The following is a 20,300-nucleotide window of genomic DNA, read 5'->3' as shown; positions in this document are numbered from 1 at the left end:
AGAGCTGATCAACATTGTGGAATCCGGCCCCAAATTACCGTATTGCGAGGGGATAAGGACGAATTTCAATATCTCGCTCCGTCACCACCACCTCGCATTGCATCGCAAGTCACCTCCCCCTTGCTCTTGCTACGGAACCACGTCACGGCACGACCACTCCCACCCACCCACCCACACAAACAAAGACACCAACATACACAAGACTTATCGTGTACAACCTAGTCGCAAGAGCGTGCTTTGCTGGCCGCTGAACCTGATCGCATGACCACCATCCCTACCGGACCTGGATCTAGTTCTACCAACCAGTCACCTTAATAGCCTGTCGCTATTGATCTGTTTACCACGGCGACGAATGCGACCACACCCGAGACCAGTTGAGCCACATCTTCTTACAGCCAGCCTCCGGTAGGAAAAACACAATGGAGCGCCCGTCCACCCGCGACGGCTCATCCACGCCCGCACCAAGCACTCCCTCGCCATCCAAACGAGCGTCCACTTTTGCAGCAGAAATTATGGCGCCTTTCGATCCCGTCTCCTCGGAGCGCCTCAACAAGCAGCTTGGATCAGAACAGCGGCTTTCACTCAACAGCCTCGGCTCTCCCACAAAAAAGGGACACTCGCGCGACAGTTCAGTCAGTGATAAGATCAATCAATTCAACACCCTCGCCTCCCAGAGCAAGCACCTCGAGCGCAAAAACGCCGATGCTGCTTTGAAGCGCGCCATGCTGGGCCGCGAAGAGGCAGAGGCCGAGGTGCGCAAGTACAGAGACGACGTGCAAAAGTACAAGGATGAAGTGCGCGCGCTGAAGAAGGAGCTCGAGGAAGGCAGGGTTAGGGAGAGGAAGGTTGGAGAGCGGTTGGAGACAGTCATGGTACGTGTAAAGATGATCTCTGCGCATTTACCGCAGACGCGCGGTCGCTGACAGGCGCAACTCATCACAGGAGAACTACGGCCGCACAAAGGAAACGCACGCACACACACAAACCCTATGGGAGAAGGAGATCCGACGGATGCGAAAGGAGACGTTCAAGAGCCAGTCCGCTATCGTCGACCTGCAGGAGCAGCTCAACGCCGCTCGCGCCGCCCAGAAATTGGCCGAAGCATCTCTCGAGCGCGAGAAGGAGCGCAGCGCCGCCCGCGAGCAGGAGGCTTTTCAGGCCAGATACAATCAGGTCGGCCTCCAGGAACAGCTCGAGAAGATCCGGTCCGAGCTGAACCAGGCCCTCGAGCGTGTTAAGCTTGTCGAACAAGAGCGGGATGCCTTCAAGACTCTGGCCAAAACTGAAGAGGACGTGGCAAGAATCGCCTCTGAGGGCCGGCTCCCGCTGCCACCAGCTAGTCAAGAGGATGAGGAGGACGAGTTTGCAAGCCCCAGGAAGTCGAACGACTCCCGCGCCGTGTCGCTATCCCTGATCGACATCAAATCATCTGCGGCAAGCGAGATGGAAATCGAAGAACTCACGCGTCTCTGGCAATGGGAGAAACAGCGAGCCGACCGTGCTGCTGACCAGGTCGAATACCTTGAGGCCGAGTGCAGTCTGCGTGCATGCTCGTGCATGAAGAAGCGACCTCGGTCCAGCATGATGGGCCTGCTTTCTCCAAAGCGACAAAAACGAGCTGCTGCCGAGCCTCTCCCACCCCTGGCCGACCCGTCGGACCGCATGATTCTTAGTGAGAAAGCGACTACTATCCCTCCGCCAAATGAGACCTCTGCTCATGCCGTGAAGCAGCCAACCAAGAAGAAGACCAACAGGAGCGATGATAGCGGTGATAGAAGAGCGACCATCTTCTTGCCAGATTTGGGCACGTTTCGTACCGTAAGCATGGAGGAGGCGGACGCCATGGAGAGGACCAAGGAGCAGCAGAAGAGGGATGAGCCTGTCCTGGAGAGTACAGAGCCGGATGACAAGCCTATGAAGGATGCACCCGCACATGTCGAGAAGGATGCTGAGCCTGAGCGGTACTCGCGCACCCCTTCCGTTGAGCCACCTTCCTTTGCCATCCTAGGACAAGAGCGATCATCCCTCGTGTCTCTCCTGGACGCACCGCACCATCAAGAGCAGCCGGTCGAATTCAAAATCCCATCGATACCTACCACGCCAGGCCTCGTGTCCGAGCAGACCAGGAAAGCTGCCACGGGCGCCTTGCAACAGTCCGGAGCCACCTCACAAGCTGAGACTCGCCCGAACCAGCCCCGACGCCTGCCTCTAGGCTCACAAGATCCAAACGTGGACATTTCGACTGCCGCATTTAGCTTCAAGACGTCCTACAACTCCCGCCCGCACACAACCCAGTCTTTTTACACATCTACCACTACAACATCCGTTCCTCTGCGCGAGGAGAACTCAGACCCGAGCATGGCTAAGAAGCTGCTCGCCTTGCAAAGGACCCCTTCCCGCGGAAGGGTGGGCGACAACGAGGCGCCGACCTGGGACGTAAACAACCCTGCCTTGACCCCCACGATGACCAGAGAGGAGGCCCTGGCCAAGATCCGAGAGCGTCGGGGGAGAGCTAAGAGCGGCAACGCAGGCACTGCAACGCCATACAAGGGTATGATCAAGGGCGCGCGGGGCGACAGGAGAAATGTGAGCGCACCCGCGGGCCGGAAAGGGAGGGTTGGCTCATGAACAGAGGGGCCGGGTTGATGAAATGACTCTGCGATAGTGTTTCTCTTTCACGGCAGCAAGACTGCTAGTGCTAGACCTTGATTCTCGTGTACATGTTTAACGGTGGTTTTGGGCCTGTCTGTCTCGCGGCATCTTCATGGCGTTGGAAAAGGCTGGACACGATCATGGGACATGATTTTGGGCTTTAAATGTTATGATAGCGGGGCCTGTGCGAAGCAAGCTGTTTTTTTTTTTAATCTTGTGTTCCCCTTTCCCAGAATCAGAGCTTTCGGGAAAAGAAACATAATTCAAGGCTGACCTGATGTCTATTCCACATGGCTTTGCATTACCTAAGGTATACCGAAATCAACTGCTGCCGAACCTTGGTGCACCACCCATTGGTAATATCCTCGCCCCGATATTCTGCACGGAGCATATGCTGTATATATATTCACCGTATATCACTCCGCACACGGCCTCAAATCTGCCGACGCTCCTGTTTAGACAGGATGACCACTCCAACCCTTAGTCCCCGCATGCATGCATGCATGGAAATCAAAGTCCGGCTCACCCTTTCAAGAACCCCCTAGCCTCATTCCTGGCGTGCTCCCCACTCATAGCATCTAGTTTCACGGCAATCAGCACGCACTCCACGGCACTCCTGCCGTTCTTGGCAGCCTGAATGCGCAGCCTCCACTGGCCGGTGCGTACGATCCAGAAGCCCCTGGTGGGCAAGCCCGCCCCGCCGTCGACGCCCACGACACTCCCGTCTGCTGCTCGCCTTCGCTTCCGCGGGGGGTTGAGGGACAGGCCGGCGAGGCTGGCTGGAGAATCCATGTTTGCCGGACCGGCGCTCGACGGCGCTGACATGTTGTTGCCCCCGCCAGGAGTTTCCATGACGTCGTCCGAGGGATCGAAGATGCTGGGCAGGTGGCCCGTGTACCTCTGCCCGTCCAGGGTAACGGCCGTCTCGGCCTCCAGCACACACTTGACCAGGTCCTCGCTGAGCGGCGTGTTGCCCGGTGTGGCCGGCTGGCTCGATGCGCCCCCGCTCGCCATCAGCAGGCCAAGGGGCTGCGTGGTCGGCGGGAGGTTGAGCTTGGATGCGATCACTTCGAACAGCTTCGTGACCCTGGTCCTCATCTCCCGAAAGAACTCCAGCCGCGTTCCCCCGCCGCCGCCACCGTCCTTGTCGAAGTGCAGCCGCGTGCACTCGCCGCCGATCTCGAGGACCAACTCCGCGGGCCGCTGGCTGCTGTCGACAAAGGGGCGGGCGTAGTTGACCCAGCCGAGGAAGTTATCCCTCTCCCTGGCGGCAATGTCCATGCGCTCTGGTAGGACGGAGATGCCCGACTTGAGGATGTCCTCCAGGCGCAGGACAATCTCGTCCTTGGCGCGGGACTGGTTGAAGCTGATGCTGTGCGGGATGAGGCGCTGCTCGACGCCCTTGAAGTTGAAGTAGCGGCAGTCGCGCAGCAGGGAGGCGCGATGGGCCTCGGAGCGGATGTCGACAGGGTAGCCCCTTAGCAAGTGCAGCAGCTCGGCGAAGGTGTCGGCGCTGCGATTGGGCACGCTGGGGGGCAGGATGCTAGGCGGGCGGATCAGGCCCTCCCTGTCAAGACCGGGGAATAGGTCTGCGGAAGGGTTGCTGAAGAAGATGGCGAAGCCCAGGCTGAAGAAGTTGGGTGAGTTGCCCGGCTCGGAGAAGGAATCGCGCGGGATCTGGAACTCGCGGTGGCCGATGGAGATGAAGATGGACTCCTCATAGAGCTGGGAGATGAGCTTTGGCAGAGAGTAGAATTGCGCGTCGGCGAATAGCCGCACAAAGTGCGTCCCATCACGGGGCTGCACATGGTAGCCCTGCAGGTGGAGGGAGATGTCCTTAAAAGTGACGGGGTCCCGGTCAATATAGAGAGTGCGGATGGCGTTGCCTATGTCCTGGCCCGCCTCCTCGGCCTGTTTGATCTGGCAGAGGAAGTACTGAGAGAAATAAGACGGGGCTGTGTATTGTCAGTGAGGGTGAGCGCAACCCGAGGTGCTGGCTGGTTTCGGTCAGGTCTGACGTACCGTCCGATGAGAGGGATGCGCCTGAGAGCTTGTACAGCTCGGAGCCGATCTGGATAGGAAAGACGCGCTCATGAGGTAGGATGTAGGGTATCTTGGAGATGAGCTGGATGGGCGAAGTCGACTGGCCTTGGCCTTGGGGTTGGGATTGCGATTGGGATTGCGATGGGTGGCGCTGGGCAGAGCTGTTGTTGTGGTTGTTGATGTTGCCCAGCGGCGTGTTGGTGTTTGATCGTTCACCCGGCATCTTCGACGTGTACCGAATGGACTGATATCATCATCGTTGGGCCGTCATCTCCTACTACCGCATCCTGAGCCTCAGGCAGGGACAGACTGCGTTCGAATGTGTGGGAGGCGCGTGAGAGGCCCGCGAGGTGAGAGCAGTCCCAAGGTGGCCTGGGCAAGCGATCAGCCCGTTTTGATATTGGAACAGGTACCCAGGTACAAGACCAGATGGCTTGTCATGCATTGATCACCACAGTCGACAGGTCACAGAAGCATGAGTCCCGACAGCTCGGAGACGCGGGTGGGGAGGATAAGTAAGGCAATGCAGAGGCATGAGTGAGCGACTGGATAAGTAGGTGGTGAGTGGGCGAGTGGGCGAGTGAGCGAATGCAACCCAGAACGGGCGCCTCTGTTCGAACCTGATGTGGCTAGCCCGATGCCGAGATGGAGCCGATGGCTGGGCTGGCTTGGGCTGGCTGGGCATCCCAGGCGCCTGAGCGAACATGAGGGGGCGCTTGGGCCACATCTTATTTCGGCCTCACTCTTTTCCCGATTCTGACTAAATGCAACTCCCTTGTCGCTTTACCTAGTGAGAGAACATTTTACTACGTTGCTTAAACCTCTGTCAATCTACCTAGGCACTATCATGGCCAGTGTATCCAAGACCATATATTTTAACTCACAATCTTGAAGGCGAAGTCACAAGTCGCACTGCACACATCTGAGTATACCACGTAAAGACCAGCATGACAGAATTTAGCATCAAGGTCCAATACCGACGACACCTGGTTCGATAAGACGAGCGCGAAAAGCATGGTATCACGCAGACAGATTGTCTCTGAAATCAGAGCCTCGATTCTCCGCTTCGTCCCGACGATTTACAGTCGGGGCAGGATGTTGGGAAACTGGACCTTGACCATCTCCTGAATTTATGGAACTCGACAGTCTCAATTCCGGAGAAGACAGTCTCAGAGGGACCAAGTGAAAATCTGGACCCAGCTAGAGCGGACTAGACGATGACCTCCTTGAATCTATCCGGATCGCTCCCCATGAGTATGAGCAAAGCAGCCGTAGCTATATGTATGTTCAGTTCATAGGCAAAGATTGTATCCTCTCCCTGCTTTGTTGGTGTACGGCATTCTTTGACTACGGTGGCGATTCTGTGTCTGAACCCTGGAATGAAAGTCTCAGCACAATCGGCCATGAAATCATGTCTTGGATGGTAAAACGGGCCTTGAAAAAGGCGTAGAAGGGTGCAGAGGTGTTGGCAGCTGGAATACGTGAAGACTAACGACTACATGTCGCAACCCACGCAGATATAGGTTGGCGGTAGTCAAGGTAATGAGGCTTACCTTTGATATTAGATACACCCAGATCTCGGCAATGGAGTTCAGACGGCGATAGAAACCAAGGCGCCCGAGGCAAGTATTTTGCGCGCCTATCATCTGGCGAGACCCCCCCCCCCCTAACGAAGGAACTCTGCTTGCGGTTTGCCTTCATCTCCTATTGCATCTTCGGATACGATTCACGTGCTGTTAATTATTCCGAGGCCAACGGAATTATAGTCCGACGCCTCGATGCCTCCCTCGCTAGTAACATCTCGGATGTTTCTACCTCGGTATTGATCAAATTGGCCAGGGTAAGTGAGTGGAGTTTTTGATTTCTCCCTCTGGGTGTCATGGTAACTGGCGGCGGCTTATGGTTGCGAAAAGGAATGTTGCTGAAGTTAATTTATGTGTCAAGAAAGTGCACATCCTTCAGGGTGCATTGCGTTCGACAAGCAATTCGCTTGGTTGTAAGAAGAAAAATTTGGGTTGCAGAGAGATTGCTATTAGTGCGCTTAGTTTCCATCGCAATGCATGTCCCTTTTCTCCTGTCCTCGCCTGCCGTCTGGAGACACAAACAGTTCTAGTCCCTTATCTGTGGTCTCTATTCTCTAAGCTTTGGGCCCACTTCTCACACATATCTATCTATGCAAATGTATCAATAGATGTCCATCAGTTTGTGTATCCACATGTTTTTGATTGAAAATATCGTGGCCAGATCCATGTAAATATTAATATCCAGGGATTTGGGTACACTGACTCGGATTTGTGATACATTTGACCTTTTCAAGACTGTTACACTCGTCTCTACCCGGGGCGGCCATCAAGGTATCAGGTACAAGAAGATACGAGGAGCAAGCAGCATACCACCTGTGTCTTTCCTTGCAGACAAATGTCACTAATAGTCTATTCTCACTGAGAAAATTCGACTGACGCAACAATAGTACCACAATTGCCTTAAAGGGTTTATCCCATTGGAGACTGTAGCGTAGGGGATGATCCCGTAGCAGGCTATCCCACGGGAACGTGATTTGCAGTGAAAATCATACTACGCCCGAATGTTCGGGTTCTCTGTGAGCTGAACGGCACAGTCGGCTGTAATGGACCAGGATTACAGCTGCCGCACGGCGGCATTCATTGGGATGAGACGTCCGCTGGACACGGTCGAGAATTGTCCCTTCCATGAAGCGAGTCTTTGGTCATTTCCTTTCACAAGCCGCACCTGGATGCAAGACAGCACAGGTAGAAACACGAAATACGGTATCATAGAATAGCTTTCTGCCAATCAGTCGCGTGGAATCAATAAGATTCCGCCCAAAGCTCCGGTAAACTCAACATTGCTTTGCACCTTACACTTTTCCCTTATCTCCCCCAAGTCAAAGTCGCAAATCATCGCTTCTAGACCGATGTGCTTCTCAAAGTCTGTCATCAAGGATGTACCACCACGAGAGTGACCTTTGTGAATGGGCGATCGGGGTCGTAAGCTGTGTAAAGCACCAGATAAGCAAGATCTGCACTTTCAGGTCATCACAAAATTACGTGGTAAGCTTACCTGTGGTTCCTTCCGGGGTCCAACGGAAGTCATACATAAAATTGAATGGCCGCACGCCAACTGTGCCACCGTAGGCCAAATCACCTCGAGAAGCAATGTGCAGCTCAGTTTGCAAAGCATCTGTGTCCGGGTTGCAGCCGTAGACGACGTTGAAGATGGCGCGAGGATCGGTGCGATCAGTCATGAAGATCTTGGTGGTGTTATCTTTGACCTCATATTCTCCATTGATGCATGCGCGGCGCGGAGGGTCCCAAGGCAGAGTGATGACACCGTCGACGAGCGTCAGCTCACTTGTTGAGTTGCCAGCGGGGCTCACAAAAAGGTGCTGATCTCCCTGCCCCCAGTCCCAAATGTTGAGGAAGTGATTGTGGATGTCGGGGAAAGATGCATTCTGCAATTGAATTGCAAAGCCTTGAGGGATATTGTTGGAGAGTGGCTCCTCGGGAATAACGCATGCAATGGCGGCCGTGGCCGAGGCGACGATGAATCTTACTGATGCCAACATCTTGTGTTGTTGTTGAACTTTGTTTTGTTCTCCTCGGAGTTGCTGGGTATACGGAATCCATCCAAATGCGCCTGATCAGCGACCATTTATGAATGAGCTTGAGCTGGAAGGATTGCACACGATGCCACCTGAATCAATTGCCAAGAATTGATACGAGTTCACGCATCTAATAGATCTGCAGTCAGATACTAGCCTCAAAACTGGACCTTCTCCTTCCGGTAAAAAGGGGCAATTCAACAGCAGCGTCGCACTACATGTGCGTCGATCACCCCCGGATCACTGCAGCCAGTCCATTCTGCGGACTGAGCTCTATGCTGCTCAACGGGGAGGGCGCGCCGCTAATCCAGAGAGCTTGCGATAGCACCCTTTATCTTGCAGCTCTATTGTCTGCATGCTTCAGCTTTGGGACTTATGTGGATGGACACGCTGTGTTGCCGTGGCGCTGTGCTACGATAACAATATCGTTCCTGTCCCAGAGATGGAGATGATGGCAGTCGAATGCCAAACTCGTTCAAGCCTATGCCAGTGCATCTCGGTTAAGAATTTGCGAAGGCGGTATGTGGTATATTGGGTGTTGAGAATGCCCTAGCGACTATTCCGGAACGGGAAGGAAAATACAAGACTGAGCATGCTTATACTCTAGGGTCTTGCCAATTGTTACTCGCCTGAATAAGAGAATATCTGATAGACTCAAGTCAGCAATCTGCGGAACACATGAGGTTCAGTCAGTGTTACAGCGCATCACACTAGTACATTCGCCAAGGCAACTTTTTCCACTATCCAGACCAGATTAAAAAAAGGCAAGAACTCAGGAACTGCTTAGTTGCGTCTCTACCCCATCTGTCTCTTTTGAGCTACGCTTATCAGACAAACTTCAATTTCGAGATTATTCACAACTCATGCTTGCTTCTTCCTGCAACACTCTCATTCATGGGCGCTGTCTCATTTTAGAATGCTCTTAGAGCATTCCAAGCTGTTCCATGTGGAGTACTTCTTCCGCATTGAAGCATATATCGATCAGCGACAGGACTTTTAAGGTGATGTCGTGTTCCTAAACTGGTTTTGATATAGATATTTCATCCATGGCTAGCGATCGAACACTTCAGACTTCTGACGATAGCAGGGAAACCGTCAAGACTTTCGCACATTGCGCGTGTATTGCCCTTCCTCCTCTTATCATTCAGGAAAGCCATACTCGTGGGTAGCATACTCTCACGCATAGAACAATACATTTTCAATTGTTTCTGGACCACTGGCAAAAAATCACATCAAAGTACTGAATTGTACAATTGGGTTATCCACTCGCCAACTCAGCATCATCCTGACAAGCCTTTTGGTTCTCAAGGTGCCAAGATTCTGGTAAATCTGTGCGTGTTGGTGATAGTACCATGGTCCTCGAAGATATATGCTTGGGATCCTCTTTCATGGGATCGGCTGACGTTTTTAAGGTCTCTGTGTGAGTGGCGAACTCCCGGCGAAAGGCAGCCTTCCGCTATGCCAGCGTCAGGTAAGGAACAAATGATTTAAATAAGCGCAGAAGGCTGTCGCAGCCCTTGGATTTGACAAAAGTCAGAGGAGAGCGGCGTCTCGAGCGAAAGACGCTGCTGTGTAACAATAGTCGTGAATCACAGTCGAGGTCCCGGCTGACTCAGGGGTATATTATTCGGCAAATTGGCATGGTCGAACATTCGATGACTCCCACAATATTTCTCCTGAAATGCCTCGCCTCCCGACTTCGTCCAATTGTCGGTTTCCATGCGGGATACCTGCATGGAATGTGACCCATCCTGCCCAACTCGGGTTAGCAGATATCTGATTATCACCTTGTGTTACATCTGGATAGGACATGGGAGCCCCAAACAAACCTCCCAGTCTGCCCATATAGTTTCAGGATCGTTTGTGTGTTGAGAAAGACAGGATTCGCTTAGTCTGAGAGTTTCTAGACCTCACAGTTCGATTGCTTGTGGTGAATCTGGGGACAAATCATTGTGGTTTGACTACGATCAGCATAAATATCTTTCAAGTTCTCACGCCCTTTCAACTTCTTTTCTCCCCACTCTCTTCTGCAGATCAATTACATAGATGCAAATCGAGTCTTCATTTTCTTGCATTTATATTCAACGCTCTCATTCCCTCAGAAAGTTTGAGCTTTTCTTCGTCTCTCATCCCTACTATACTAGTGCTGATTATATCTGCGTAATGGCGGATGAGCGTACGCGAGAGATCGATCGACCTACTGATCCCAAGTCTTGCCTGAAAAAGGTCAAGAAGGATACATCCGAGCCGGTCGAGTGGGCTGAGATGGAGCTGAAGACCGAGGATGCCACCCTCGGAACCGATGTATCCACTCCAAAAGGAAGCATCTATGAGTCCTTGGAGAAGCGATTCATGAATTCATATAAGGTGTTACTTATAAAACAGTGGCAGAAATCGAGCGAAGCGCAGGCGAAGGCTCGAGCCTAATAATGTATGTTGCGTCTCTATCGTCAGTCTATTTTATTGACTTATTCATTCCTGGGAAGAATGTTGGAAGCATCCAGGCTTACGTGCGTGTGATGTCTGGATTTGCCGATAAATGGAGTCGCTTGGTAAATGTGACTGACAAAAGCCACAGACAAGGCCGAGTCTGGCTGGGGAAGCTCTACAGTCTGGTGCAGGACGTCGACTTAGATGGCTGCTGGGTCGCAGCGGACCGGGAAATGCATGACAATTGCCGTGATCAAAACGAACAAGGGGGATTGGCTTCCTAAAACATTATGTCAACAAAGTGGTAGGCAATGGAGAGTTCATTGTCTCTTGGCATTTCTTAGCGAGAATGCGTACACATCGGTTCTTGCAGGACGATTGACCACCTGGTAGATGGGGGAGTACTGGATCCATGTCACCCATTTGTTCTCAATGTCATAGCTTGCAATTATTCGAAGATTCCTGTGTGAAGGACAAGTCACTTACCAAGATTGTGTAGCCCTCTAATATACTTATATATATATCAATATTTGAATAAAGGTTCGGTTTTAGTCGACGAATGGAGTTGGACATCAAACGCTAGTAGTCAATAATCGAGAGCATATACATCTGCGTCTGCGCATGTGTACATACAAGTGTACACGCACATAGCGCGATATCGAACTTTTTTCAAGTTAATCGAAACTTATTCTGAGCATATATATCAACTCAAAATCACGGGCTTAAAGCTTTGCAGCAATATGCCAACGACTACAGGGGAGAAACAAAAACGTGGTAATCGTATATACACTCCCACCCCACATGTTGACCACTTCTATTTACATGCTCCCAACAGAAAACACTTATTTGCACAAACTGAACGAAGCGCTTAGTAGACCGGGATCTTCCAAGCGTTCAGGTCGTACTGCCAGGAGTCGTAAGATGCCTGGTCAAAGACGCAGTTGAAGGCTGTGTCGCTGGTCCAGACTGGGCGTGTGGGCCACTGGCAGAGTTGCTGCACCTCGCCAGAGTAGTCACCGCTAGAGACAGTGGCGTTGAGGCGGGTGGGCGTAACACCCTGCTCGACCCAGCTGATTATGGTGTCCATGTTGTTTGCAGGGTAGGGGCCGGGCTGCAGCGAGTTTGTGCCGCAGTGGGCCGCACCGGGAACGAGGTAGAACTGGTACCAGTCGGAGATTGATGAGACGGACTGGTTGAATCCGACGTTGGGGTACATGGCCTCACGGACGGCCTCGTGGTAGCGGACGGAGGACGGAGGCGGGATGGACGGGTCGGACTCGCCGTGGTAGTGGAGCAGCTTGCCACCGTTGTTGTTGAAGACGCTCAGGTCAGTGTAACCGGTCTGCAGGGAGTCATAGTATCTGATGTAGCCGGCATGCATCCTAGATGCTATTAGCATGTTGTCACTGCTCTCTTGAACCAGCAGTGTAGGGTAATGATCATAAATGTTCTTTGAGTACGACCTCTCAGACACAAGAGAAAACATCGCCCTATAGCTTCGCTGGAACCAGATACACTTCTAAAATCACTTACCACTCGTAAAGCGTCTCATAGGTCGCGTTGTCAAGGCTCTGCACATTGTCCTCATCGAGGAGCTCGACAAACTTGGCAACGAAGACTCCGCCGGTCGAAGGAATGGTGACACCCCAGGATGCGGTAGTGTTGTCGTAGGTTGTCGCAGCGTCATCGAAAGTGGAAGCGATTTGCCATGGGAGGTACACCTGCTCGCCGGTGGAGAGGGTCAGTCCAGAGTAGAGCTTCTGTGCCAGAGCGACACCCTCGGCAGTGACGGTGCCATTCTGTTCGGGAGTTGTGCTGGTCGTGGAACCCGCAGCACGCTTGCTGAAGCCGAATCCGAGAGAGCTGCTAGTCGAAGCAGCACAGTAGTAGGACTCGCCGATGATGGAGGTCAAGTTGAAGTTGAGCAGGCAAAGATCAGTTCGGGCCACAACGCCATCAGTTCGGCCGTCCAGGGGATCACAAGCAGCGATAGTGGCGTTGGCGATCTTGGACATCTCGCAAGGGGGCGGGAAGTAACCCTCCACAACCTCGGTGACCGAGGAAGTGAGGTGGTTAACCTGCTGCTGGGCGTGGTGAAAAGCAGGAGCACCGGCAACGATGCCGTCGTAGACATCACCGTAACGCTGGGCTTGACTCATGGCCTCACGACCACCATCGGAACATCCCTCGAAATAGGTGTAGATCTTGGTGTCAGAAGACAGACCATAGAAACCCTTTGCCATCTCTTTTCCAACCAACGCAGTCTCTCCCTGGGCCTGGTAAGAGAACATCATGATGTTGTCCCAGTTGAGAGAACCGTTTCCGTTGAGGACTACTTCATCGAGGCTGTTTTCGAATCCGCTGTAGCCAGAGTCGGTTGATCCAGAAACGGCTCCGTAGGAGAGTCCGCCGGTAGGGTTGCTGGTGCCCTCGGAGTAGCCACCGCCACCGCCGATGTAGAAACGGTTCTCGAAAGCATCGGGATCCGGGAAGCTGTACCACAACAGAACGGAGTCGTCCTTACCAGTGTGGGTGTATTGGACAGTAACATTGCAGTAGAGGGAGCTGGTATCTCGCTTTTTCATGCCGCCCATGCCGCCTGAGCTGGCCGACGAGTTGGCAACGGCAGCAGTGACGGAGGAAGGGATCAGGTTGACGCCGAGGATTGTGCCATTAGCGGGAAGGGCAGCCTGCACGTTTGCCACGGAGCAAACGTCAGTGAGGGACGACATTGTAACGAGTGTTGTCGAGGTAAACTTTGGCGAAAAGCACGGTCAGGAAACGAGAGACTCTGGCAACAAAGAACGACTGAGAAGTTTTCAGAGCTGAGTGCTCGAATGGCAGACAGTGGCAAGCCCCAAAAGAAGTATAGAGCAGGAAGCCATCCTTTTGAAGCATCGTGAGGTTCCCCTCCACGCGGCAGTGGATAAGGGGTGGTCAGGATAGGGGCGGGAACGAAACATTGTTTCTCAAGCTCTCGTGGGTCCCAAAAATACATCACCAACCCCACACCCGAGGGCGATGATGGGATGAACCACTTAGATAGAAGATCTTGTTATTGCTCTTCTCGACTACGCGTAATCTTTTTGATGTAGCTGTCATGGCATCTGGTGTCTCGACTAGACAGAGCACTTTGACTCGGCTCGGACTCGGCTCGGAGGGCCGTCAATGTTAATTCCGAGTGGGACAAAGACTTGGCCACAGTTGAAAATCGCGTACAGTAGGAGGCTTAGCATGGATAAAAACCTCGATCAACCCACTTGTCTGCTAATTTCGGACGGAATATGGGGTGTAGTGCCTAGGGAGTCTTAACTTCAGTGCCACCAGCCCCATGTATTTACGCGTTCAAGTACGACAGCAATTTAAGAATCCGCTCTTAGGGCTCAGGCCTTTCAACACGAATCACTACTGCACTGCTAAAGAACGGGTGAAGAGCTGTGAACACCAATCTTTTTCAGAATCGCTGTGCTGTTGTCTGCGTCCTGCTCCGTGACACATGTATGAATGGCAGTCAACTGGTGGCCCTTACCTTCGACACAAGAACAGAACATTCGAGGCGGACATACGCCCTGACTGACCGCCAGGGCTGAGAAAAGTGAGTCCATAATCCAATACCCCTGGATAATACTTTTGAGATGGTAGACTTTCGGACAGGCGGGGGTGGATCCGCGTGTCCCGTACTGGCTCACATGTAGACTCTGCTGCAGTGCTCCCAGCAGACCGGAAGCACCGACTCCAGCATGAACTCACCCTGTACTTCCTCAGCCACCTGAGTGGGCACAGGCCCTGACACTACGGCATGTGGGAGCTCAGTCACGCCAGGAATTCCAGTAGATAGTGTCCCGTGCTGCCCAGGTTTGGCACGTGAATACAGCGAGAAAAGTCTCGCTTGTGGTACCTGCATTCCACAGCGCATACGGTCTTGGCCGCGTCACTGGCTTGCATGACCCCGTCCTTGAACATATGTTAGCTCATTAAACTCTTGCATGAGGCTTGGAAGTTCTGGACAACATCGTTCCGGTGGGGGTCTTTCGGGTTGTAAACCTTGGAGCCTAACAAAACTCCTGCTCTTCGACAGACTCTGGTCCTTCTAAGTTACTTCCTGAAAGGAATTCTGAGTATTGCAACATCGAGAGCTCGAAGGTTCCCATGCAAGAAGAAAGCCTTTCTACTCAGATATCACAGAGCAAGGACAAAGCAGAAAATGAATCAGATGGATCCGTGCTGTGACCGTTGCGTCTAACGTGCCATTCTAAGCAGCCCGTGAGGAGAGTGCTTTTCGGTCACGACTTTTCTTGAATGACTTCAGGACTGCAATGCAGCACCGTAGAATCAAAATAGTTGGAGGTGCCTGCTTTTTAAATTGGATAAGGGCATCAGGTCAGAGGATCGTGAGCTTGACTTGCAGGCTGTCAACTCATCTTGTCTTCCAGGCCGACAACGGCGACTTGTGGGCCAATGTACTGATCTTCATGCCCTTGGAAGAACATCTAGGCAGACTGAACTGCTGCGGTCGTGCGTTGGGGGTCACGGTTGGTTCCAGGCCACACCACACAGGGATTCCGAAATTATTACAACACGGCACGTTAAACACCTCCAAATATTTGAAGTTGTTCCTGAAATATCCAGTTTATTGTTTGATTCTAACTAATTACAACAGTATATACATGTTTTTAAAATAGTTTTAAAAATCTAATAATAAGAAAACTTGTTAGGAGGATATATAAATAACTCCTTCTAAGCTTAAATTTAAGCTTATTCTAAGGGATGATATAAAAGATTGTAACAGAAAGACACTTAAAACACCTCAACTGTATGAAACCTGCTAAGGACCGATTTATAATTATATAAAACGTTTTTATATTTAAATTTAATTTAAAGAATAAGTTCTCTGAAAAAGATGTAATATCTTTTAAGTAAACAAGATAAGTATTCTCTATAATCCTTACAATATATTACACCTATTCTTTACCGCTTTTGAGCGTTCTTTACTTAATTAATACTAAATCAATTCCTTCCCAGCTTTTTAAATTCCTTTGCTAAAGGAGAAACGTTATTAACTAATAGTCTGAAATACATCCAAGGCAACAACTCTAAGTGGAGCACAACAGAATTAAAAGATAGGAATAAGGCCCCAACATATTAATATAGTCTGTAATTCCACTGCCCCTAGCGGTATTATCACCCTATTTTCAATTTCTATTTTTAATTTATTTTTCAATTTAGAATGGAAAACGCACAACTCGAACGAGGTGCTAGTCGATGGCAGCTTCTAATCCTGGGAATTTATTTAAGCTGTTGAAGTGTCTCCATGAATGAATTTCCAACATACGAAACATAACAACAAATACATTTTCAGCTTTGCCCTAGTAATAATTTCAATATTAGCTACGCATGCCTTGTTAATCAGAGAGCTTCAGCATGCGACATCAATCGAGGCTTCCACGTAGGAAGGGCCATCAATAACGCTGCTGTGACGGCACAGCTATATAAGACTTAGGAATTCTGACCCTTTGGCTTCCTTTGCTATGGTGCCGCGGTATGGGACGCCGTCTCAGCTGCAGCAGCCCTTACCCGCTACGAACTGTCTTATTTAACACGATTCTACATTTTTGAAAAACAACGAGGGTCATTTTCCTCCACTTAAAAGCCGCTCGTCAACAAATTTGGCCTGATGAATGGTTGTCAGACCTCTTTCCGTACTACAGTTATAGACTTGTTTTGGCTCAACCGCCGAACCGAGCACTCGATTCTTGTGGCAGCTGCAGTGAGTAGTGACATCTTGGAACAGCTGGTATTAATTGATCCGTTGAATACAGGTCCACTGAGGCTGCAGATACCTGCGAAGATAATATCAGTTCAGTCATTTGCGACTATGCTAGGAAGTTGTGCCACAACTGGCGCTGAGACCGAAGGGATCAAGCACCACAATGGTTCTGGAGCCACATGTGCGCCGTGCGAAACAGACAGAACAATGAAAATCGCTATTCAACTAAAGTGTTTGATCGCATTATTCCTTATCATCTGACGACCGGAGACCGTTCCCTAAATGCAAGCCTCACACGGACCATTCGTCAGAAATACCACGTTGACAGCGGCAAAGCTAGCAGCTGGTCAGCATTTGTCGCAGTCGGGATCGAAAGTAATAGGTTGAGACCTACGCAGCTGTGGCAGCAAAGATCTCAATCCTCCTAGCATTCGTCATTAGCGCCAGAGCCAGCGAGAAACAAGCGGAGAAAGCCACAATGACACCGAGTTTCATGGTATTCGACTGGATGACGTAGAGCACTGTGATAGACAGCAGTGGGAGCAGCGATGCGACGACTGTTGTGAAGACGTTTGCTGCGGAAGACAGAATCGATTCCTTGTAGTTGTATATTCCATCTCCAAGCTCAGGTGATTCTGGGTCCTGGGCTGTGGTCAGTACTGTCCGACTGTGCAATCCACTTTGACTAAGTTCAGGAGACGCTAAGACTTACCTTCAACTTCTGCCCAATTAGTCGATGATAGAGCGGAAATATGGTGGTAATGAACCATGACGAGGTGGGATCTTTTGGTGACCGAGGCTTCAACGCGACGAGATCTTCGGTATGGTTCCAAGCATCCATGTCCGGCCCGAGAATTGGAAATGCACCCATGGATTCGCGTTGGAACCATTCCTGCAGAAACTCGAGGTCGAGCTTATTTGGCCCTTCGAGCTTGGCCAGAAAGGCCTGTCTGAGAAGGCGCTCATCTGGCGAGTCCGTGTAAATATCGCGCGACTGTCTTTGCCTGCGCCGAGGTGTACCTTCGAGTGTCCTTACTGTACGTGTCCAGCTTCTTCCTCAGCTTCCGTATCGTCCGCCACTGTTCTCGTCCCTCTTGATCTAGGCCGTGTGCTAGTGTCCACCAGTCCTTTGAATAGAAGTTCCGATCAGGATGGGCCGCATCTCGGTCGACAAGCCGGTGTAGACGTTCCTCGAGGTGTACGATTTCTGCTTGGCTGTAGAGGAGTTCCTGGTGGTTCAAAATTTTGAAGCGACGCAGAATGGCAAATTCATCATACTTTGCCATCAAATGGGCGACTTTGGCATATCCTTCCATGGCTGACCAGGGACATACTTTGTGATGGGAGGTTACTGCTTGTCATCAAATTGTCGGATACGCTTGTCAACGTCTGATGCATACCCTGTGTGCACTGCAATATGATTCGATGAATGAGTACTCCGCCTTAGTATCGGCTTGAGGGGCTTTGCATGGTGCAGACGCAAGCCACAAATGCGCCCGACTAGAGTGATGGTGGGCTGGCAGGCTTTCTGAGAGGCTCCGTGGGGTAATCGCAACTCGCAGCCTGCTTGAAGAATGCATATAAACCCAGCGAGCCATGCCATTATCACGAATGGTACCATCCAACTCGTCCTTCTGCCGAGGCTAGAGATTGGTCCGTTAATGTGCACTTTTTGGTGCCTGACCATTCCGGGACCGCATTCGCGATTGAGTACACCAGAGACGGTGTGATTGGGGCCCGACACCCTCCCAGAATATGAACAGAAAATGTACGGCTCTTATAAGTAGGTACACAAAACCCCACTTGGGATGTCGGCCCAAGCTAAACAGACCTCTGGATTTATAGTGCACAAGGCTCAGAGCTTGCTCGCTGGAGGCCTCCTCAACAACCACACCACCACTGGCTTTGCGACCAACACATCGGCTCATACTGGGGTGAATTTAGCATGGGGGACCTCAGCGATGCAGATTTTGAGCGAAGGAATGGGTTCTCTCGAGAGGAGCTGAGAGAGGTGGAACAGAAAAGGCTGAACGAAAAGAATGCATTGGAATTCGGGGCACGTATGCGCGGTGGTTTCACCACTGTCTCCATGGAGAAAGCCGCAAGGTTTCTGGATAAGCAGGAGGTGTGTGGAGACAAGAAGATTCTGACCCAATTCATCTGTATACCAGATCCTGCTAATGCTCGTTTCCAGGCGGAGGAGGCGAGACAAAATAAACGCGAAGAGATGAGCAACTGTGCGCGTTGGATGTGGTTCATGGAACCTGAGGCTGGGGTCGCGCGCCCCGTTGAGATTATAATGGATACTGGTTCTGGAGAGAACTTCATGACCGAAGGAATGGCCAAAGACCACAAGCTTCCGGTACAGAAGCTTTCAAGCCCGGTGACTTTTGACTTGGCCGTGGGCGAGGTCACCTGCCAGTACCGAGTCGAAGTCAGCTGGATGGGGGCCGGTAACGAGCACGGCATCGCGGAGTTCTATCTTCTCCCACCGGATGACCCACGAATCGATAAACCTTTGCTCGGGAGAGACTCGATACAAGAGTTCCGGGACTTGCTTCTGACGGAACGTCCGAGGAAGGCCATTGCGTATACTGCAATGAAGAAAAAGACGGTGAGTTCGTGGAGTTGCTTGCGGGATCTCTAGCACGAAATAGCACGAGACTTCTTGTCTCTCTGTTCCACATGAGACTGACGCTTTGCGTCGAGAAAGACACAGGACGACATCCGCGCACAGCAGGTGCGTGAGCAAGCGATGGCGGATCGCACAAGACTAGCACGGGATCGAGAGAGATATCAGAAAGATAAGGATGAGAAGCGACGTGACAAAGGCTCCCAATCCAAAGAGAAGAAGTAGAACATAAAGGCGGTGGGATGTTTTTCAGTGGTAATTGTGAGTGTGAGATGGCGAAGGGGAGTTGGTTGGCACTGTCCGAGTCAATAAGCACGCAGACATGAAGGTAGTCAGTCTCTTGACCGCCTTCGGTGACTTATTTCAACAACCCTTACCACTAGTATGGATGTATATACCGTCAATAACAATAGAGTCGGGCAAACATAAGGTCCACCTGTCGTCCTGCCGACCTATGACGGTCCGTGAGTCAAGTTCGGGATGGCTTTGATTGAGCACGGCCAGCTATAGTGCTCCTGAATAGAGTTGGGAGCGTTCTGAGAAGCTACCCATAGTGTGCTTACGGTTTCCAGAGCCGCAATCACACTCACACCGCCTCCTCCTGTGCGCGCGCCATAGCAAGGTCGTAGATCCGAGTGCATCTTTGTCAACCTGTAGCTGTAGGCCGTAGTATGTTTGATGAGGCATCGCACTGAACATTCCAAAGGTCTCTCTGCACGATACTACAACACAGAGAGATTGGATCTCTGGACTGAAAGCTGGATGGGCTGGTTATTGTATCGTCTCTGCCTGTTATCGATGCCAGGGGTCAAGACTGACCGCTGTCCACCTGTGCGTCATCCCACACAGGGCCCAGGCAACCTGGAAATGTCATTTCTGATACCAACCTCTAATGGGAAGCACTACCAGATGCAGTAAAGAAGTGGACGAGGGACCGTCCTGCGGCAACCAATCGTCTTCTCGGGCAGCACACCATCGTCCTCCTCCCATTGCACAGCAGCTGTGCAGGTGGAACACGCCCCACTTTGAGCAACTCGACATCCGTTACTTACATCTCCATCCGGCTCATCGCACTACCATTGTCCATCATCTATTCCTGAGCATCAACATCGTCTTGTCGCAATTGCTCAGTTTTGGTGGCCACCGTTACTGTTCTC

The 20,300-nt window shown here is 51.4% G+C and overlaps 6 protein-coding genes across 6 annotated transcripts; 2 read left to right on the top strand and 4 right to left on the bottom strand.

Annotated features, from left to right (window-relative positions):
• Window positions 1–419: 419 nt before the first annotated feature.
• J7T55_015790 (uncharacterized protein) lies at window positions 420–2,628 on the top strand (the record flags this gene model as incomplete). The annotated part of the gene is made up of 2 exons (XM_053134802.1): window positions 420–872; window positions 943–2,628. 2 exons carry the CDS (start codon window positions 420–422, stop codon window positions 2,626–2,628), a joined length of 2,139 nt encoding a protein of 712 aa, XP_052987487.1.
• A 546-nt stretch (window positions 2,629–3,174) lies between these two features.
• On the bottom strand, window positions 3,175–4,918 carry J7T55_015789 (uncharacterized protein; the record flags this gene model as incomplete). The annotated part of the gene is made up of 2 exons (XM_053134801.1): window positions 3,175–4,607; window positions 4,675–4,918. The coding sequence occupies 2 exons, from the start codon at window positions 4,916–4,918 to the stop codon at window positions 3,175–3,177; spliced, it is 1,677 nt and encodes a 558-aa protein (XP_052987486.1).
• A 2,731-nt stretch (window positions 4,919–7,649) lies between these two features.
• On the bottom strand, window positions 7,650–8,278 carry J7T55_015788 (uncharacterized protein; the record flags this gene model as incomplete). Its single annotated transcript, XM_053134800.1, has 2 exons — window positions 7,650–7,705; window positions 7,774–8,278. 2 exons carry the CDS (start codon window positions 8,276–8,278, stop codon window positions 7,650–7,652), a joined length of 561 nt encoding a protein of 186 aa, XP_052987485.1.
• Window positions 8,279–11,612: 3,334 nt separating this feature from the next.
• Window positions 11,613–13,476, bottom strand: J7T55_015787 (tannase subunit; the record flags this gene model as incomplete). Its single annotated transcript, XM_053134798.1, has 2 exons — window positions 11,613–12,126; window positions 12,278–13,476. 2 exons carry the CDS (start codon window positions 13,474–13,476, stop codon window positions 11,613–11,615), a joined length of 1,713 nt encoding a protein of 570 aa, XP_052987484.1.
• A 3,065-nt stretch (window positions 13,477–16,541) lies between these two features.
• J7T55_015786 (uncharacterized protein) lies at window positions 16,542–17,827 on the bottom strand (the record flags this gene model as incomplete). Its single annotated transcript, XM_053134797.1, has 5 exons — window positions 16,542–16,584; window positions 16,809–16,847; window positions 16,906–17,153; window positions 17,224–17,477; window positions 17,548–17,827. 5 exons carry the CDS (start codon window positions 17,825–17,827, stop codon window positions 16,542–16,544), a joined length of 864 nt encoding a protein of 287 aa, XP_052987483.1.
• A 450-nt stretch (window positions 17,828–18,277) lies between these two features.
• J7T55_015785 (uncharacterized protein) lies at window positions 18,278–19,368 on the top strand (the record flags this gene model as incomplete). The annotated part of the gene is made up of 3 exons (XM_053134796.1): window positions 18,278–18,294; window positions 18,357–19,125; window positions 19,231–19,368. 3 exons carry the CDS (start codon window positions 18,278–18,280, stop codon window positions 19,366–19,368), a joined length of 924 nt encoding a protein of 307 aa, XP_052987482.1.
• Between the last annotated feature and the right edge of the window lie 932 nt (window positions 19,369–20,300).

Source organism: Diaporthe amygdali (assembly GCF_026229845.1).
Source record: "Diaporthe amygdali strain CAA958 chromosome Unknown NODE_48_length_299215_cov_64_995801, whole genome shotgun sequence".
Lineage (NCBI taxonomy): Eukaryota > Fungi > Ascomycota > Sordariomycetes > Diaporthales > Diaporthaceae > Diaporthe > Diaporthe amygdali.
Note: the sequence above shows the minus strand (reverse complement) of the source record. Positions and strands in the feature narration are given on the sequence as shown.